General features: G+C 44.2%; 1 protein-coding gene across 1 annotated transcript; it reads right to left on the reverse strand.

The window, feature by feature from the left end:
• Positions 1-607: 607 nt before the first annotated feature.
• MED28 (mediator complex subunit 28) lies at positions 608-16,517 on the reverse strand. The gene is made up of 4 exons (XM_040335204.1): positions 16,264-16,517; positions 12,066-12,132; positions 5,311-5,423; positions 608-971 (listed from the first exon to the last, which is right to left on the reverse strand). Exons 1-4 carry the CDS (start codon positions 16,417-16,419, stop codon positions 774-776), a joined length of 534 nt encoding a protein of 177 aa, XP_040191138.1. The 5' UTR covers positions 16,420-16,517; the 3' UTR covers positions 608-773.
• Positions 16,518-16,740: the final 223 nt, after the last annotated feature.

Below are 16,740 nucleotides of genomic sequence, written 5' to 3' on the forward strand. Positions count from 1 at the left end.
CACTGATAAGGCTGCACTTATTGGCAATCATAGGCTGCACTGATGGGTGGCACTGATATGGGAGAAACTGCTGGTGGGCACCGATTGGCATCAGTGGTGGGCATCCTTGGGGGGCCACTATGATAATCAAATCAGCGCAGACCCCCCCCCCAGTCAGGAGAGCCGCTGATCGACTATCCTCTACTCGTGTCTCTCAGACACGTGTGAGGAAAAGCCGTCTATCGTGATTGGACACAGTTGACCAGGTGGTAAAAAGCCTCAGTCAGAGGCTCTTTACAGAGATCAGTGTTTCGATGTGTCAGACTTGTTATCCTGATCATGTTATATGATATCCGGTCAGGATAACACAACCACTTTGCGCACATCATATTGCCATTCTGCTATACCCAACGCCTTATAATCATAAGCAGCACAAACAGGCATTTTATACTTGAAAAAAGAGAAAAACTCCTTTAAAAATTTTACATTCCATGTACTCGCTATCATAAAATCCATTCCATAAAAAACGTAAATCATTACATTCCTGTATTTAACCGAGAGTAAAAATAAACAGTAAGGAATTGCAGCCATTTTTTGGAAATAATAATAAAAAAAAAGTCTATAATAATGCAGTATAAAAATACCATTATCGTTTATTTAATCAAAAACAGTGTAAACATACTTAAGCTTATAATATACAGAAAAAAAATAAAAAAGGGAGAAAACATTTTCTAGTCCCTAATGAACACCTTGTGTAGAAAAAGGACCAGAGTGAGCTCCACCATACACTGATGTCATGTCTGCTTCATTGGAGCAGGGATGTTGGCTGAAGCTTGCTCCAGGTAAGCAAGGGGCCCCTGGGTCATCTCATTTGTCTTCTTTTGGCCCCCATTAATGTCTTCAAGAACCTGCTGCCAGGTGCGGAGTTTAGTTAGGTGCTTCTGGATGAGTCCTTCCTTTCTCTGTAGCTCACTTCTCAGTTCTGTCACATCCTGCCATAAAAAAGGGATGAAGTTTAAGACATGAAGTCATTCAGTTCTGGAAACAGTTGTAGAATTGGAAAATATATAGATATGCATACGCAGTGGCGTATCATCCATGGGTGCAACATGTGCACACAGGCCCTTGGGGGGGGGGGGGGCTGTGTAGAGGGATCCCCTGCACACCCAACAGCACAGGGAGCAGGGGGAGGCTGGTCCCAGAGGGATGGTGGGACTGGTTCGCCTAATCATAAATGATAAGTGCTCCTCATTTGAGCAGCAGGGAGCGCAGCCTGCATTTGGATGGCTGGTAATCAACATAGAATGCCCACCCTGCGCAGGACACCTGCCTGAAACACTTCACCTCCTGACAGCCGCCATCCCTGTGGTGACCCTGCACCCTCGGCTTATGAGCAACTCTTTGCCGCCCCCCCAACGCTCACCGTGTCTAACAGACTACAAAAGCCCCACCACCTGCCGCTGCCTGATGCTGGAGAGATTCTCCTCTGTCCTTCAACACTGCCCACCTCCTGTGACGCTGCTCACTTCCTCTCGTGACCACCATACGATTCGCACTACCCTCCCTGCACATACCATCCAGCGCCATACACTCCGCACACCTCTCCTGCACCCCTCTCCTGCACATACTATACGGCCATACATTCCCTATTTAACATTACCACATTCTGCACTATAAAAGTCATCCCAGACTCCAACTACACCCCCCATTCCCTTAAGCCATGCCCAATATTAAGCACAATTTAAATTTTCGTCCCTCCAACCCTAGGGCCCACTTTTGATCTTGCACACGGGCCCACTGATCTCATGATGTGCCCATGTGTGTACTGTAATTTATGCATACACCTTTAAAATAAATACTAAAAAGTCAACTAGAATATCTGTAATAAGAATTACCTATATTCTTGGTGCCAACATAGATTTTAAAAGATCAGGCTTAAAGGATCAGTAAAAAAAACAAAAAAAAAATAAAAACACATGTTATACTTACCTTCACTGTGCAGCTCGTTTTGCACAAAGTGTCCCCGAACCTGGTCTTCTGGGGTCCCTCAGTGGCTGTCTCGGCTCCTTCCCCGCAAGAGCTTTCCACCTTCATGCGAGCGGTACGGTCGGATGTTTTTTCACCTTAATGCATAGGATGTATTAAGGTGAAAAAACATTTACCTTTACAACCCCTTTAAGTGTCTATACTGCTGCCTCTCCTCCTGAAGTCCATGCTGTTGTAATATTAATATATAGTGCCTTGCGAAAGTATTCGGCCCCCTTGAACTTTGCAACCTTTTGCCACATTTCAGGCTTCAAACATAAAGATATAAAACTGTCATTTTTTTTTGAAGAATCAACAAGTAGGACACAATCATGAAGTGGAACTAAATTTATTGGATATTTCAAACTTTAACAAATAAAAAACTGAAAAATTGGGCGTGCAAAATTATTCAGCCCCCTTAAGTTAATACTTTGTAGCGCCACCTTTTGCTGCGATTACAGCTGTAAGTCGCTTGGGGAATGTCTCTATCAGTTTTGAACATCAAGAGACTGAAATTTTTGCCCATTCCTCCTTGCAAAACAGCTCAAGCTCAGTAAGGTTGGATGGAGAGCGTTTGAACAGCAGTTTTCAGTTCTTTCCACAGATTCTCGATTGGATTCAGGTCTGGACTTTGACTTGGCCATTCTAACACCTGGATATGTTTATTTGTGAACCATTCCATTGTAGATTTTGCTTTATGTTTTGGATCATTGTCTTGTTGGAAGACAAATCTCCGTCCCAGTCTCGGGTCTTTTGCAGACTCCATCAGGTTTTCTTCCAGAATGGTCCTGTATTTGGCTCCATCCATCTTCCCATCAATTTTAACCATCTTCCCTGTCCCTGCTGAAGAAAAGCAGGCTCAAACCATGATGCTGCCACCACCATGTTTGACAGTGGGGATGGTGTGTTCAGGGTGATGAGCTGTGTTGCTTTTACGCCAAACATAACGTTTTGCACTGTTGCCAAAAAGTTCGATTTTGGTTTCATCTGACCAGAGCACCTTCTTCCACATGTTTGGTGTGACTCCCAGGTGGCTTGTGGCAAACTTTAAACGACACTTTTTATGGATATCTTTAAGAAATGGCTTTCTTCTTGCCACTCTTCTATAAAGGCCAGATTTGTGCAGTATACGACCGATTGTTGTCCTATGGACAGAGTCTCCCACCTCAGCTGTAGATCTCTGCAGTTCATCCAGAGTGATCATGGGCCTCTTGGCTGCATCTCTGATCAGTCTTCTCCTTGTATGAGCTGAAAGTTTAGAGGGACGGCCAGGTCTTTGTAGATTTGCAGTGGTCTGATACTCCTTCCATTTCAATATTATCGCTTGCACAGTGCTCCTTGGGATGTTTAAAGCTTGGGAAATCTTTTTGTACCCAAATCCAGCTTTAAACTTCTCCACAACAGTATCTCGGACCTGCCTGGTGTGTTCCTTGTTCTTCATGATGCTCTCTGCGCTTTAAACGGACCTCTGAGGCCTCGTACACACGACAGAGTTTCTCGGCAGAATTCACCGAGAAACTCGGTCAAAACCCGGATTCTGCCGAGAATCTCTGTCGTGTGTACACTTTTGGCTCGATGGAGCCGCCGAGGAGCTCGTCGAGAAAATAGAGAACATGTTCTCTATTTTCTCGTTGTTCTATGGGAGAAGGCGGCCCGCCGAGCTCCTCGGCGGCTTCATCCCAAAACTCGACGAGGAACTCGACGTGCCAAGCACGTCGAGTTCCTCTGTCGTGTGTACGGGGCCTGAGACCATCACAGTGCAGGTGCATTTATACGGAGAGACTTGATTACACACAGGTGGATTCTATTTATCATCATTAGTCATTTAGGTCAACATTGGATCATTCAGAGATCCTCACTGAACTTCTGGAGAGAGTTTGCTGCACTGAAAGTAAAGGGGCTGAAAAATTTTGCACGCCCAATTTTGCAGTTTTTTATTTGTTTAAGTTTGAAATATCCAATAAATTTCGTTCCACTTCATGATTGTGTCCCACTTGTTGTTGATTCTTAATTTTTTTTTTACAGTTTTATATCTTTATGTTTGAAGCCTGAAATGTGGCAAAAGGTTGTAAAGTTCAAGGGGGCCGAATACTTTCGCAAGGCACTGTATATGTATTTTATATATTGTGTTATATGTATAGCATAGTGTATATGTATCACATGCAGGCATTCCAGGACAAATCCATGTTACACATCAAAAGGGTGTTAATGTTGTGTATCAGTTAATCTAATTACGCATTTCAAAGGGGACTTGTTGATCAAAGGGGATAGTGGCCAAACAATATTTACTCCACATATCAAAGGGGACAGATAATGACTCTGTGCTATGTTAATGTGAATATGCAAGAATGCAAATTAGTTTGGTAGAGAGTATATATTTTCTGTGTGTCAGATTGTATATTAGCTATGAATAAGCACTGAGTCATAGTGTGAAACGTCAGCTTTTTTCAGTTTTTTTGGCCGTGGCATGTTGTTTTGTGATCAACTTTTAATAAACCAGGATTAAGAGTGCGGCTGTCCCAATCTTCTTTTCCTCAAGCCTGCAAATTAGGGCGGTTTATGACTGCAGCCGTTTACGGCTAGGGGTCTTTATCTGTCACTCTGAAAGACAGAAGCAGATCAAAGGCCTAATGGAAACTACCAATCAAATTGCTCAGCCCTTCGGTGTAAAGGGGATATAAACTGGCGTTCAGTCCTGACATTCTTTTTTAATTATGAAGGCACAGGTCTAGAAAAAAAAAAAAAATGGGACTCCGAAGGCTACTACTCTTTGTCATATTTACTCTGTTGGATTTTGTCATCTGTTGCAAGTATCTTATGGACTTTGTTCTGTACTGGAAGTCAATAAAGTGCTTCTCTCTGGAAGAATCGGGAAATTACTCACATCCTCATACTAATACCTAAATAATTATTATTTAGGTAACAACTATATCACTACACATGCCTACAGATAAAAGGTGAAGACTGGACCTGGCTTATCAGATGGACTTGATTTACAGTGATCATCAAATCTCATTCTAGAAAAAGGGCAATGGGTGGCAGGAATCATAGTGCACATGCACAGAGATCATGCTTGCAGTCAGAGAACATTCACAACTGACAAACTGACACCTTAGATGGCTGGTCAACTTTCTGGTGTCAATAGTCCATAGAATTCTTCACATATTCTTAAAGTGGAACTTCATCCTTAAAGGGACGTTCCGTGATAAGCCCCCCCTCCTCTTCTATTTTAGGCTGATTAACTGATTTTTTTTCCCCTAGATATTCTCTACTCAGATTTCCATCCCTCACAAAAAGTATTTTTACCTCTTTAATAACTTGTTCTGGCTTTTGTACAGAAAGCTGTAATCTCTTTTGCAGGAAAAAACATTCTGTTTGCCTGGCGACATCCAGGAACTTCTGAATGCATTGATCAACACCTGGAAGATAAAAATAGTAATCCACGTTTTACAAATGGCACCAACAGCTTTACATTCACTTACAATTTAAAAGTAGAAGAAAATGCTAATAAACTCACATTTAAATATTCCCTCGTGGCCCTGTATGCATTTATTACAAACCGTTGTGTAAATACTTTTTTTGGATGTGCATGTGACTGCAAAGCTCCGGGCCCTCTATATAATGGAGAGAGCCGATAAATTGAATAGGTCAGTGAAGTCATCCACTGGCATTCATTACTCAGTCCATTGTCGAGAGGGAGAAAAGGGGTCGTCTTCTGCCAGCTGCAGCAGTTGTGCCAGAACAGAAGAGGACTTGAAGAAGTGGTCACATGATATGTCTGAAACACTGAAAAATGGGAACTTTGACTTACCAGTAAATACCATCTTACAAGACAGTACAGAACACAGGATTAATAGTCATAGACCATGGATTATATGCCACTACCTTCAGGTGAGTGGACACTAGGGCTGCGCATCTTCACCGGTCTCACGATTCGATACGATTATCAAGTCCACGATTCGATTCGATTCGATTCCGCGATGCATCACGATGCATCACGATTGCAGCGCAAGTGCGCATGGCTCTCCCCCCAAAATACTAAAGGAGATGATCAGAGACTGCAGACATGCTACAGGAGACGGTCAGAGACTGCAGACATGCTACAGGAGACGGTCAGAGACTGCAGACATGCTACAGGAGACGGTCAGAGACTGCAGACATGCTACAGGAGATGGTCAGGGACTGCAGACATGCTACAGGAGACGGTCAGGGACTGCAGACATGGTACAAGAGACGGTCAGGGACTGCAGACATGCTACAGGAGACGGTCAGAGACTGCAGACATGCTACAGGAGACGGTCAGGGACTGCAGACATGCTACAAGAGATGGTCAGGGACTGCAGACACGGTACAAGAGACGGTCAGGGACTGCAGACATGGTACAGGAGACGGTCAGAGACTGCAGACATGCTACAGGAGACGGTCAGGGACTGCAGACATGCTACAAGAGATGGTCAGGGACTGCAGACACGGTACAAGAGACGGTCAGGGACTGCAGACATGGTACAAGAGACGGTCAGGGACTGCAGACATGCTACAGGAGACGGTCAGGGACTGCAGACATGGTTCAAGAGATGGTCAGGGACTGCAGACACGGTACAAGAGACGGTCAGGGACTGCAGACATGGTACAAGAGACGGTCAGGGACTGCAGACATGCTACAGGAGACGGTCAGGGACTGCAGACATGGTACAAGAGACGGTCAGGGACTGCAGACATGGTACAAGAGACGGTCAGGGACTGCAGACATGGTACAAGAGACGGTCAGGGACTGCAGACATGGTACAAGAGACGGTCAGCAGGTAAATATGATATATTTTTTATATTAAAGGAAAAAATAATACCCTTTAGTCTTTTGGCAGCAACTTGGATAGTAAACAGGTCAACATCAGTGCAAAAAAAAGAAAAGGGAAGACATTCCAATCAGTAAGAAATAATATACTGCTTGCAGATCACTGCATGTTTCCAGAGGGGAGAAGTGATAGGGAAATCTTTGGAAGAAATTAGACGGAAAAAGAGTGTGCACTGTGCAGCCCCCAATGTAAGTCAGCGCTCAATGGGTTAAGACCAGAATGAAGTCAATCAATTAGTGACAGTAATAAAGAAAAACAAAGTTTATTTGATAAAACCCATGGAGGGACTGGACCAGTACATGTTTATAGGTAATAGGAATGATCAAAAAGATCCTAAGGTATCACAGGAGTTTTGTTTAGCATGTCACTTTTCCCAGTTGGTGTTCAGTTTACATCAATTCATTAGCACTGGTGAAACATTTTATTTTTCAGCCCCCAATGTGTTAGGCACACAGACAGTATACACTGGATGGGGGGGGATATGCCACTTCTCTGCACTCACCCCTCACATAAATTAAGCAGACTGACAGACTTATCTCACCTCCGGAGCACTCCTACCATCCCCCCTCCTCACAGCTTGTTTTCTGAAGCCGACGCTATTCCTTATCCCACGTGTGATAAGACAGCTGCAGTAATCTGTCTCACAGCTCCGTGCAGTGATCTGCGCCAGCCCATCGGGGAGATGACCCGTGTCACTCCACACAGGCACACATCCTGAGAAGGGGGAGAGCATGGGTGAGGGGCCGGGCAGAATACTTATTAGGCTACATCCTCTAATAAGGGGAACGGCACCAGGCGCAGCCAGCCGGTCACTGGTCTGTCATGACCGGAAAAGACGCTGCTGTGCGGGCGAGGGGGAGGAGCTAGAATGACGTCATTCATAATCGATTAGGCTGCATACCCGCATCGATGCCGAATCGGGACAGGCATAATCGCGATGCATCGATGCGGCGATCATTTTCAACACCCCTAGTGGACACTAGCAAAGCTTTGCTGGGAAAGCCCCCCAGTGTACTCTCATAACTGAACCCACTCTGTGAGACTCCAGTTTTGTAGCAAATCAATAAAAACAGAAGACAGAGGGGAGGAACCTGTGTCCGGTTATATATTATAAACTATGGGATTTACAGGCAAGTCAAAAGTCCAATTATCTTTATCGTATCTTTATCATACAGAACAAGACACAGGATCTGTAGTCATAGACAATCGGATATCCCCAAGCAAATAAATGAGGGTTGGGCAACATAGCAAACCAAGGCAGACCACCCAAAAGTAAAAACTCTACTGATGCAAGCTTCGGCCTCAAGGTGCTTCAAGCTGTCAAATGAGGACTGGAGGGCCACCTGGTAAAACTTTGAGAAAGTATGAACAGAAAAAAAGATGATGGCCTGGAGATCAGTTAAATGGATGCTTGATGCTGAATAGCCCAATAAACGCCAACAGATCTGGGTCCTGATAATAGGTCCCCATGTGCCTGCATTCCTGCTTAGTAGTTACGTCATCCTCTGCCAGCCAATGAAGATGCCTGAAGACAAGCAACCAGAAAGCACCGGGGAAAAGATGCTGGCACGGGACCCTTCACAGACTTAAGGACCCTTAGAGAGTTTTATAAATATAGTGAGTTTTATTCCACTTTAAGGGCATAAACCCTTGGCTATCTAGCTATGGTGGCAAAGGAAGCAGTATGTCCCTTTTTGGAACCTTCAGAGAGGACAAAAGGGAAATCAGATTTTCGAAAAGAAAATGTTGCAGCAAGATAAAAACTTAACTCCCCTAGCCGCATCCAGATAATGAAGTGAAATCTCTGGTGTGCTTAGGGGCAGGGAATAGGGAAGGGAGGACAACATCTTCACAGATTAAAAGGAAGAGACTACCACATGGAAAGGAATCAAGGTATGGGTCCTTATGTCAGATAAGACATTGTTCTTTGCAAGAAAGGGCCACCAACTCAAACATGCCTGATGGAGGTTGTAACAGGAGGGCCCGTGTAATCCAGAAGCTCTTAGAAAATATGAGATACTCCTGTTTCAGCTTTCCCGATGCCTCTTTTGTGTAGATCACCCTGTGTCTCTAATGGGGGCACAGGGTGAATGAGAACTCCACTATGATCTGTGCTAGTCAGATTCAATGTGGTATACATTGTATATATTGTGTGTTGGCTGTTGTGCACTATAAGCTTGCTGTGATGGGGTGGGGTTTGATTGCATTCTAATGTCTATTGTGGTAATGAAGTCTGCTACTGTTGAGATGTTGATTGGAGCTTGGTAGACAGTCTGGCTGCCTATTATGGGATGTTTAAGTTTCTTGCTGTGAGGAAAGGGGGGATCACTCCAGCAACCCCCCCCCCCCGCTAAGACAGTTTACTGAAGGAGAAGTTTGAACACACCTGACCAGTATCACCATTGTCATTGGACAATTTAACCCACCCTGTTTCCCAAGGGTGAGAGGGATGTATTTTGAAGAGAAATGTGTTACCATGTGCTTGCAATAAAGATTCATTCCCTGTTTTGAACCTCAAACAGAGCTGTGTGTCCCGTTAATGGGGGGGGGGGGGGGGGATTCATATGGGTCGTGTTCGCCGGATTGTGGAGTGTCGATAGCTGTCTTGGGTTCGGGAATGGAATATCCTAAACGGCTTTAACCCCTGTGCCATTTGGGGTGCCGTTACAGAGGTAATGACCACCAAAAAGGCCACCTTACTAGTGAGATCCTCCAATGGGGTAACGTGGATTGTTTCAAAAGAAGGTCTTTGAAAAAAATTGATAGAACCAGATTTAAATCCAAAAGAAAATAGAAGAGGTCAAAGAGGGGATTAAGCCTAGGTTCACACCGACAGCAGGAATTAAATCATGCAAGTTCAGCCGAACTCGCACAATTTCAGTCTCGCACGTCAGTCCTGACTTCAGGGGCGATTTCAGAGGCCTGTGCGGGTTTCTGCACAGATGTCTATTGAAATCACACCCCGAAGTCGCCAAAAGTAGTACAGAAACTACTTATGGGAATCGGCGTCACATCCGATTCGGATGGTGCCATTGCCAAGAACAAACGCCTATATGGCATGTCAAATCGCTGCAATGTGAACCAGGGCTAAAAGGTCTTCACCGGAGTGTGTGAAGCCAAAATGTTTTTTGGAACAGAATACACACAGTGCCCTCCCCCTCCAGGGGATTGCTCCTGCCCCTCCCCTCTGTGGTTACATGCAGACATTGTCCATGAACACCATTCTTCCCTGAATATATAGTTAGGGTCTTCCTCTACTGATTATTTTGCAACTTACCTTCTTGCTCAGATTTCACAGTGTATGGCCACCTTTAAACACATTCAATTAACTAGTTGCACTTAATTGTTAACGGCACCGAAAGCCGCGTGTTAAAAAAAAAAATCTGCAAACCGCAATGAGCCAAAATACACCATGAGCCTCTTTGCTGCATCTGATGTGTATAGAGCAGCCCATTTAAAGCAATAGACTGACCTATGCTTGTTGTGAAAAAGCACACCAAAAAACATACTCTCCCACTACACTTTGTGAAAGGGGCCTGAAAGTGCATTTGGTTTGTTTACACCCCCCCCCCCCCCCTTGAGGTGGACCTGGTGTACAAGAACATTGACAGCCGATTGTCTCCCTCTCATTTACTGCCCATACACTATGCAATCTAATTGAACAATCTCTGTACAATTTCCTTTAGATTTACCAAAACTATGTAATAGGAAATCCCACATGAACAATCCATATCAAATCAGGTGGGCCCTTGCACTACAATTTAGGAGATTATACAGTGTATGGCCACATTAAAGGAAGTAGTAGCCCCCCCCCCCCATATTAGGAGCCCATTACTCCACACAAGTCCGGTAGTACCAGAGCCTCATAAGAATAAAAGGTACAAGGAGCATAAATGTCACCCAGGTGCCCTGAGAGACCCTAGCTCCCCTAAAAATTTCCCTGCCAAGCTGGAGTAAATACAGAAACTTAACATGGGTGGATGGAGGCCTCCATTTAAAGTTCTGGATTTTATAGTAATGAGGGAGGTGTGGTGTGGTCCACAGAAGTAAAACATGTCCTATTCTGCGAGGCAGGAAGGCAATGTATGATGGAATAAGAAGTTTCCTGCATTGTCACGTGATACAGGAAGTGATGGGCTCAGAATGCATTTTTTTAAATTTTAAACTAAGGTGTAGAAAGAAGGTTACCATGGACTAGCTAAGTGGGAGATGAGCACATTGGGATGGCTTGGGCAGAAAACACATTAGAAAAAGGCTTCTGTTTATTATGAAAAGTGACTACAAAACACATTTTCCAAGGCATTAGATATACCATGGAACGAAGAACTGTGGCACAACAGTGACATTATGAAGAGCTGAACGTTCCTCCAATTTTTAATAAAAATATTACTTGATAAACATTTGCGCAAATACTGCAGGGCCTTAAAAATCAGTAGCACCTTGCTGTTATTCTAGAGGTCATGTGCTTTCAGAAAATATATGGTTTGGAGGGGTCTTTTACAAATACTTAAAGCTGTAAGGGGGAAAAAAAAAACTTCAGGGTTGTAGAGAAATTTGGATATTTACACTTTTGCGTTTTACCATTTCGCAAAAAGGCGCAACTTAAAAGTTACAAATATTTGTTATTTATTAGCTCAATACAGGTTAAGCTTCTAAATTTAGAAGGAATTTGGTAGGAATTTTGTAAAATTTGCAGTTTTTATCTGCCAATAATGATTTTAGTGTATTTTTAGCAAAAATATTGTTTTGATAAACATTTGCGCAAATATAAGATCTTAAAAATCAGTAGCACCTTTTTTGTTCTACTGGTCCTGTGCTTTCAAAAAAATATATGGTTTGGGGGTCTTTTACAAACTCTGAAAGCTATAAGTGAAACATAAAAAGGCAGAGGAAAAATTCCAAAAATGGTTCGGCCAGCTGAGATTAAGTGGAGCGCAGGGCCTGGCAGCGAAAAGGTTTCATAGGAAGCTGTATGGTACGCCATGGGCTCATGTACACAGTATGTAATCTTGAGCTGCGTTTACCTGTGCTCAGACCATATTTAACAGCATACGCATGCAAATGTGTGTACTAAAATGTACATGTGTACAATGTTTAGTGTAAATGGAAGTTATTAAACCCAAATACCAAGAATGCTGGGCTGCAATATCTGCCTACGTCCTAGCAAAGGAACACCCATATTCTTTAGCTTTTCCTGGTGGCTCTTACCAGTACGAATCTCCTCCTGATCAGTCCCATTCACATAGTCCTGGCTCACAAGAGAAGCAAAGCAGGCCTGGAAGAAGAAAAATACATTAAGCAGGAAAAAAATGAAACAACTAAAGTTTAAAATTAACTTACTAATATACCCAAAACTTCAACATAACCCCAGACCCTTGCACTAACTACACCTCTAAAAAATATTCAAGACAAACACTTACCTAAATACTTAAAGGGGTTGTAAACCCTCAAGGTTTTTCACTTTAATGATGCATTAAGGTTAAAAAACCTCCTGTGATGCAGCAGCCTCTCTTTTACTTACCTGAACCCAGTCTTTCCAGCTGATGTCTCAGGTCCTGATTGGATAGATTGATGGCGCAGCCATTGGCTCCTGCTGCTGTCAAAATCCAATGACGCGGGAGCCAGGGCCAAGTCCTGCTGTCTGTCAATAGACACAGCGGCAGGACACAGGAGTGCGCACAGAGGAGGCAAGTATGACATATTTTTTTTTTTTAGACAAACCTTTACATATGCTTTAAAATTATCACTCCCTTAAACTTTTACCACCTAACCTTAACCCTAGAGTGGCCATCGAAGTTACAATCTGTTTGTATAATTTCCGCGCAATCTCTCTGAACTGTACCAAAACCATGTGATAGAATGGCAAACCAAACAATCCATTCACTTGGTTTCTAAAACCGGTGGCGCACTCGCGACCCGGTCCGAAGCTCCGTGACTGCGGACCCGATCGCCACCGGTGTCCCGCGATCAGGTCACAGGAGCTGAAGAACGGGGAGAGGTGAGTGTAAACAAACCTTCCCCGTTCTTCTCTGTTGCAGTGTCAGTGATCGTCTGTTCCCTGTCATAGGGAACGACGATCAGTGATGTCACACGTACAGCCACGCCCCCCTACAGTAAGAAACACACATGAGGTCAACCCCTACAGTGCCCCCTAGTGGTTAACCCCATCACTGCCATTGTAATTTTCACAGTAATCAGTTCATTTTTATAGCACTTTTCGCTGTGAAAATGACAATGGTCCCAAAAATGTGTCAAAAGTGTCCGATGTGTCCGCCTTAATGTCGTAGTCATGGGAAGAATAAAAAAAAAAAAAAAAAAAAAAAAGAAGAAGAGCTGATCGCCATCATTACTAGTAAAAAACAAAAAAAAATATATTAATGCCATAAAACTATCCCCCATTTTGTAAACGCTATAACTTTTGTACAACTTTTTTTTTTCCCCTTTCCCCAAAAATATGTAGAAGAATACATATCGGCCAAAACTGAGGGAAAAAGTTTTTTTATATATTTTTTGGGGATATTTATTTATTTATTTATTTTTTTAATTGTTGCTCTATTTTTGTTTATAAACGCAAACAAACGCAGAGGTGATCAAATACCACCAAAAGAAAGCTCTATTTGTGGGGAAAAAAAGGACGCCAACTTTGTTTGGGAGCCACGTCGCACGACCGCGCAATTGTCAGTTAAAGCGACGCAGTGCCGAATCGCAAAAACTGGCCAGGTCATTTACCTGCATAAAGGTCCGGGTCTTAAGTGGTAAAAACTTGCCTTCTCTGTCTTCTGTAACCAAATTCCCTTCATCATCCTTCATGGGGCCAATATGTTCTGACCTTACTTTCTTATTGTATATACATTTACTTGGGAAACAGCGACCACTGGTCAATTCGATTCAGTATAAATCACAGAAATAAGAACCACAAGGGAAAAACAAGAGCCAACTTCCCTAAATTCTGCTCCTTGTTAGATGATATTAAATGGGATACGGAAAAAAAAACACACGGAGAAAAAACGGGAGTGTTTTAAAAGCATACTAAATAAAAGGTATTGGCCAGTGCATTTTAAAGGGAAAGAAGTCTAAAATAAATTTTGGGTGGCTAAATTGTAATGCAAAAATGCATCTAAAAAGGCATTAAAGGCCTTTAAATGAGATCTGGAGTCAAAAAGACCTCAAATAGTTTTTTTTACTAGTAATGGTGGTGATCAGCGATTTTTATTGTGACTGCGATATTACGGCGGACACATTTTTGGGACCATTCACATTTATACAGCGATCCCTGCTATAAAAATGCATTGATTACTGTATAAATATGACTATCAGGAAAAATGTTAACACTAGGGGGCGATCAAGGGGTTAATGTGTTCCCTAGGGAGTGATTCTTACTGTGGGAGGTGACCGATCGGTGTCCCTATGTACAAGGGACACACCATCGGTCTCCTCTCCCTGACAGGACGTGGATCTTTGTGTGTAAACTGCTCAGTTACTGGGCAATCGCAGCTGCCGGGCACGCGCATCGGGTCACCAGTGACCCGGCGGGCGCCCCCTAGTGGCTCTGGAAGACGCAACGTGATATGACGTCTTCCCAGAACAAGAGGCTCTTCATCCCACCGTCATTTGATGGCAGGCGGTAGAGTAGTCGTTAATGACCAGGCCATTTTTGCGATACGGCACTGCGTCGTTTCGAACAATAGCGCGGTAATGCAACGTTATACCCAAACAAAATGTTTTCCCCACAAATAGAGCTTCCTTTTGGTGGTATTTGATCACCTCTGCGGTACAATGACGGCGATTTGCAGGGACGAGCCGACGTACAGTGACGGCGATTTGCGGGGACGAGCCGACGTACAGTGACGGCGATTTGCGGGGACGAGCCGACGTACAGTGACGGCGATTTGCGGGGACGAGCCGACGTACAGTGACGGCGATTTGCGGGGACGAGCCGACGTACAGTGACGGCGATTTGCGGGGACGAGCCGACGTACAGTGACGGCGATTTGCGGGGACCTGTCACTGCCCAAGCCATCACAAGGGATGTTGTTCATCCCTTGTGATAACAAAGTTGAATGACAAAAAATAAAAAACATCTAATTTAAATAAAATAAATACAAAATGTAAAAGCGTCCCCTATCCCCTCCATTCTTACAAAGGAGCACGTAGAAGCACATAGGCCCAGTGATCTGACGATATGGTTCTGGCTATCGAGATGGTTCCTGTAAGGACTGCGCAGGCGCAATCCTTGCCGACGGAAATCACCGAACCTCCAGGGCGACGTGGAATTTGAGGTAAGTGGCCAGTCGGCCTCGCTTCGCTCAGACGGCTCGCTTGGCCTCCTGGCTCTTTTTTTAAACATCCTCCAATCCACAGGGATGTTAAGGAATGAGCCTGGATGCCGGCCGAGGTTCGGAGATTTCCCCAAAAAAGAGCCAGGAGGCCAAGCGAGCCGTCCGAGCGAAGCGAGGCCGACTGGCCACTTACCTCAAATTCCACGTCGCCCTGGAGGTTCGGTGATTTCCGTTGGCAAGGATTGCGCCTGCGCAGTCCTTACAGGAACCATCTCGATAGCCAGAACCATATCGTCATATGTGCGTCTACGTGCTCCTTTGTGAGAATGTAGGGGACGCTTTCACATGTGAAAATCGCATCTCAAATCGGCGGCATTTGACGGCAATGACCCCATCCTAATCGGTGCGACGCCGCATTTGCGGTGCTGCACCGATTTCAAAAAGTAGTTCCTGTACTACTTTTTGCGATTTCTGGCCGCGAATTACATTGACATCTGTGCAGAAACCTGCACAGATGTCTCTTAAATCGTGGCCGAAATCGGGACTGCCGGCGGGAGTGAAATCGTGCGAGGTCAGCTGAACTCGCACTGCTTCACTCCCGCAGCCCAGTGTGAACCAGGGCTCACAGATGATTTTGTGTTGTAATTTGTCACCATTTCAGGCATGTGACATTTTAAATCTTCATGTTTGGCATTACATCACACAACCTCAATTTTTATATGTATATTTATATTTTTTTTACCAAAAATTGGGTATTATATTGTGTTTGTGTGTGTGCGCTAAAATGCATCCAAGTGTATATTTTCCTTAAAATTTGCATTTGATAAGTGGCTGCACAAATATCGTGCGACCAAAAAAAAAAAATGCAACCACCATTTTATTCTTCAGGGCTTTGAGAACATATATAATGTTTAGGGGGTTCTACGTATTTTTTTTTTTTTAGTGGAAAAAATCCTGAAAAATTACAGCATTGTCCCGGAAGGCAAGAGGTTAAGTGTCTGTGTTTTAGAGATCACGGCCGGAGAGGTGAGGAAGGGGGCCCTGTACACTGTCTCAGGTAATACAGTCCAGCCATTGAACACCCTATTATTGCATACACAGGTATTCTTCTCACCCCTCCACCATACCTCGAATGAGGACTCCAGCTCGTCCACCAGCGTGCTGTTCCCGGGGTTCTTCGCCCCAGGCGGAGTGGACAGGAGCCCGGAGGCGCCCCCCGGCTGCATAGGAGGAGGAGGACCGGGCGGCTGACCGGAGAACATTCCGCTCAGGGAAGACGCCATGACAGGCAGTGGGAGGTACAAACTTACTCCAGACACAATATCGCCCGGAAGTCACCCACCATCTTTACTGAGGGCAAAACAACATACACTATTCTGCAGGAGCCATCTTTACTCCGGGTTCTTTACCACAAGTGGTGACATCATATAAAAGCGCCGAGCAGACCCGAGTATGTCATGTGACAGCGAGTCACGTGAGGTCCTGAAAGACCATACAGGTTTGGGAATGGATACCCAGTTTTTTGCTGTTTGATGGACTTCCTATTCCCCTTCTTGTTATCTGTGAAAAGGCTCTGTACTGTGATCCTGTGAGATAGGAGGCAA

This window comes from Rana temporaria, chromosome 1 (assembly GCF_905171775.1).
Source record: "Rana temporaria chromosome 1, aRanTem1.1, whole genome shotgun sequence".
Classification (NCBI taxonomy): Eukaryota; Metazoa; Chordata; class Amphibia; order Anura; family Ranidae; genus Rana; species Rana temporaria.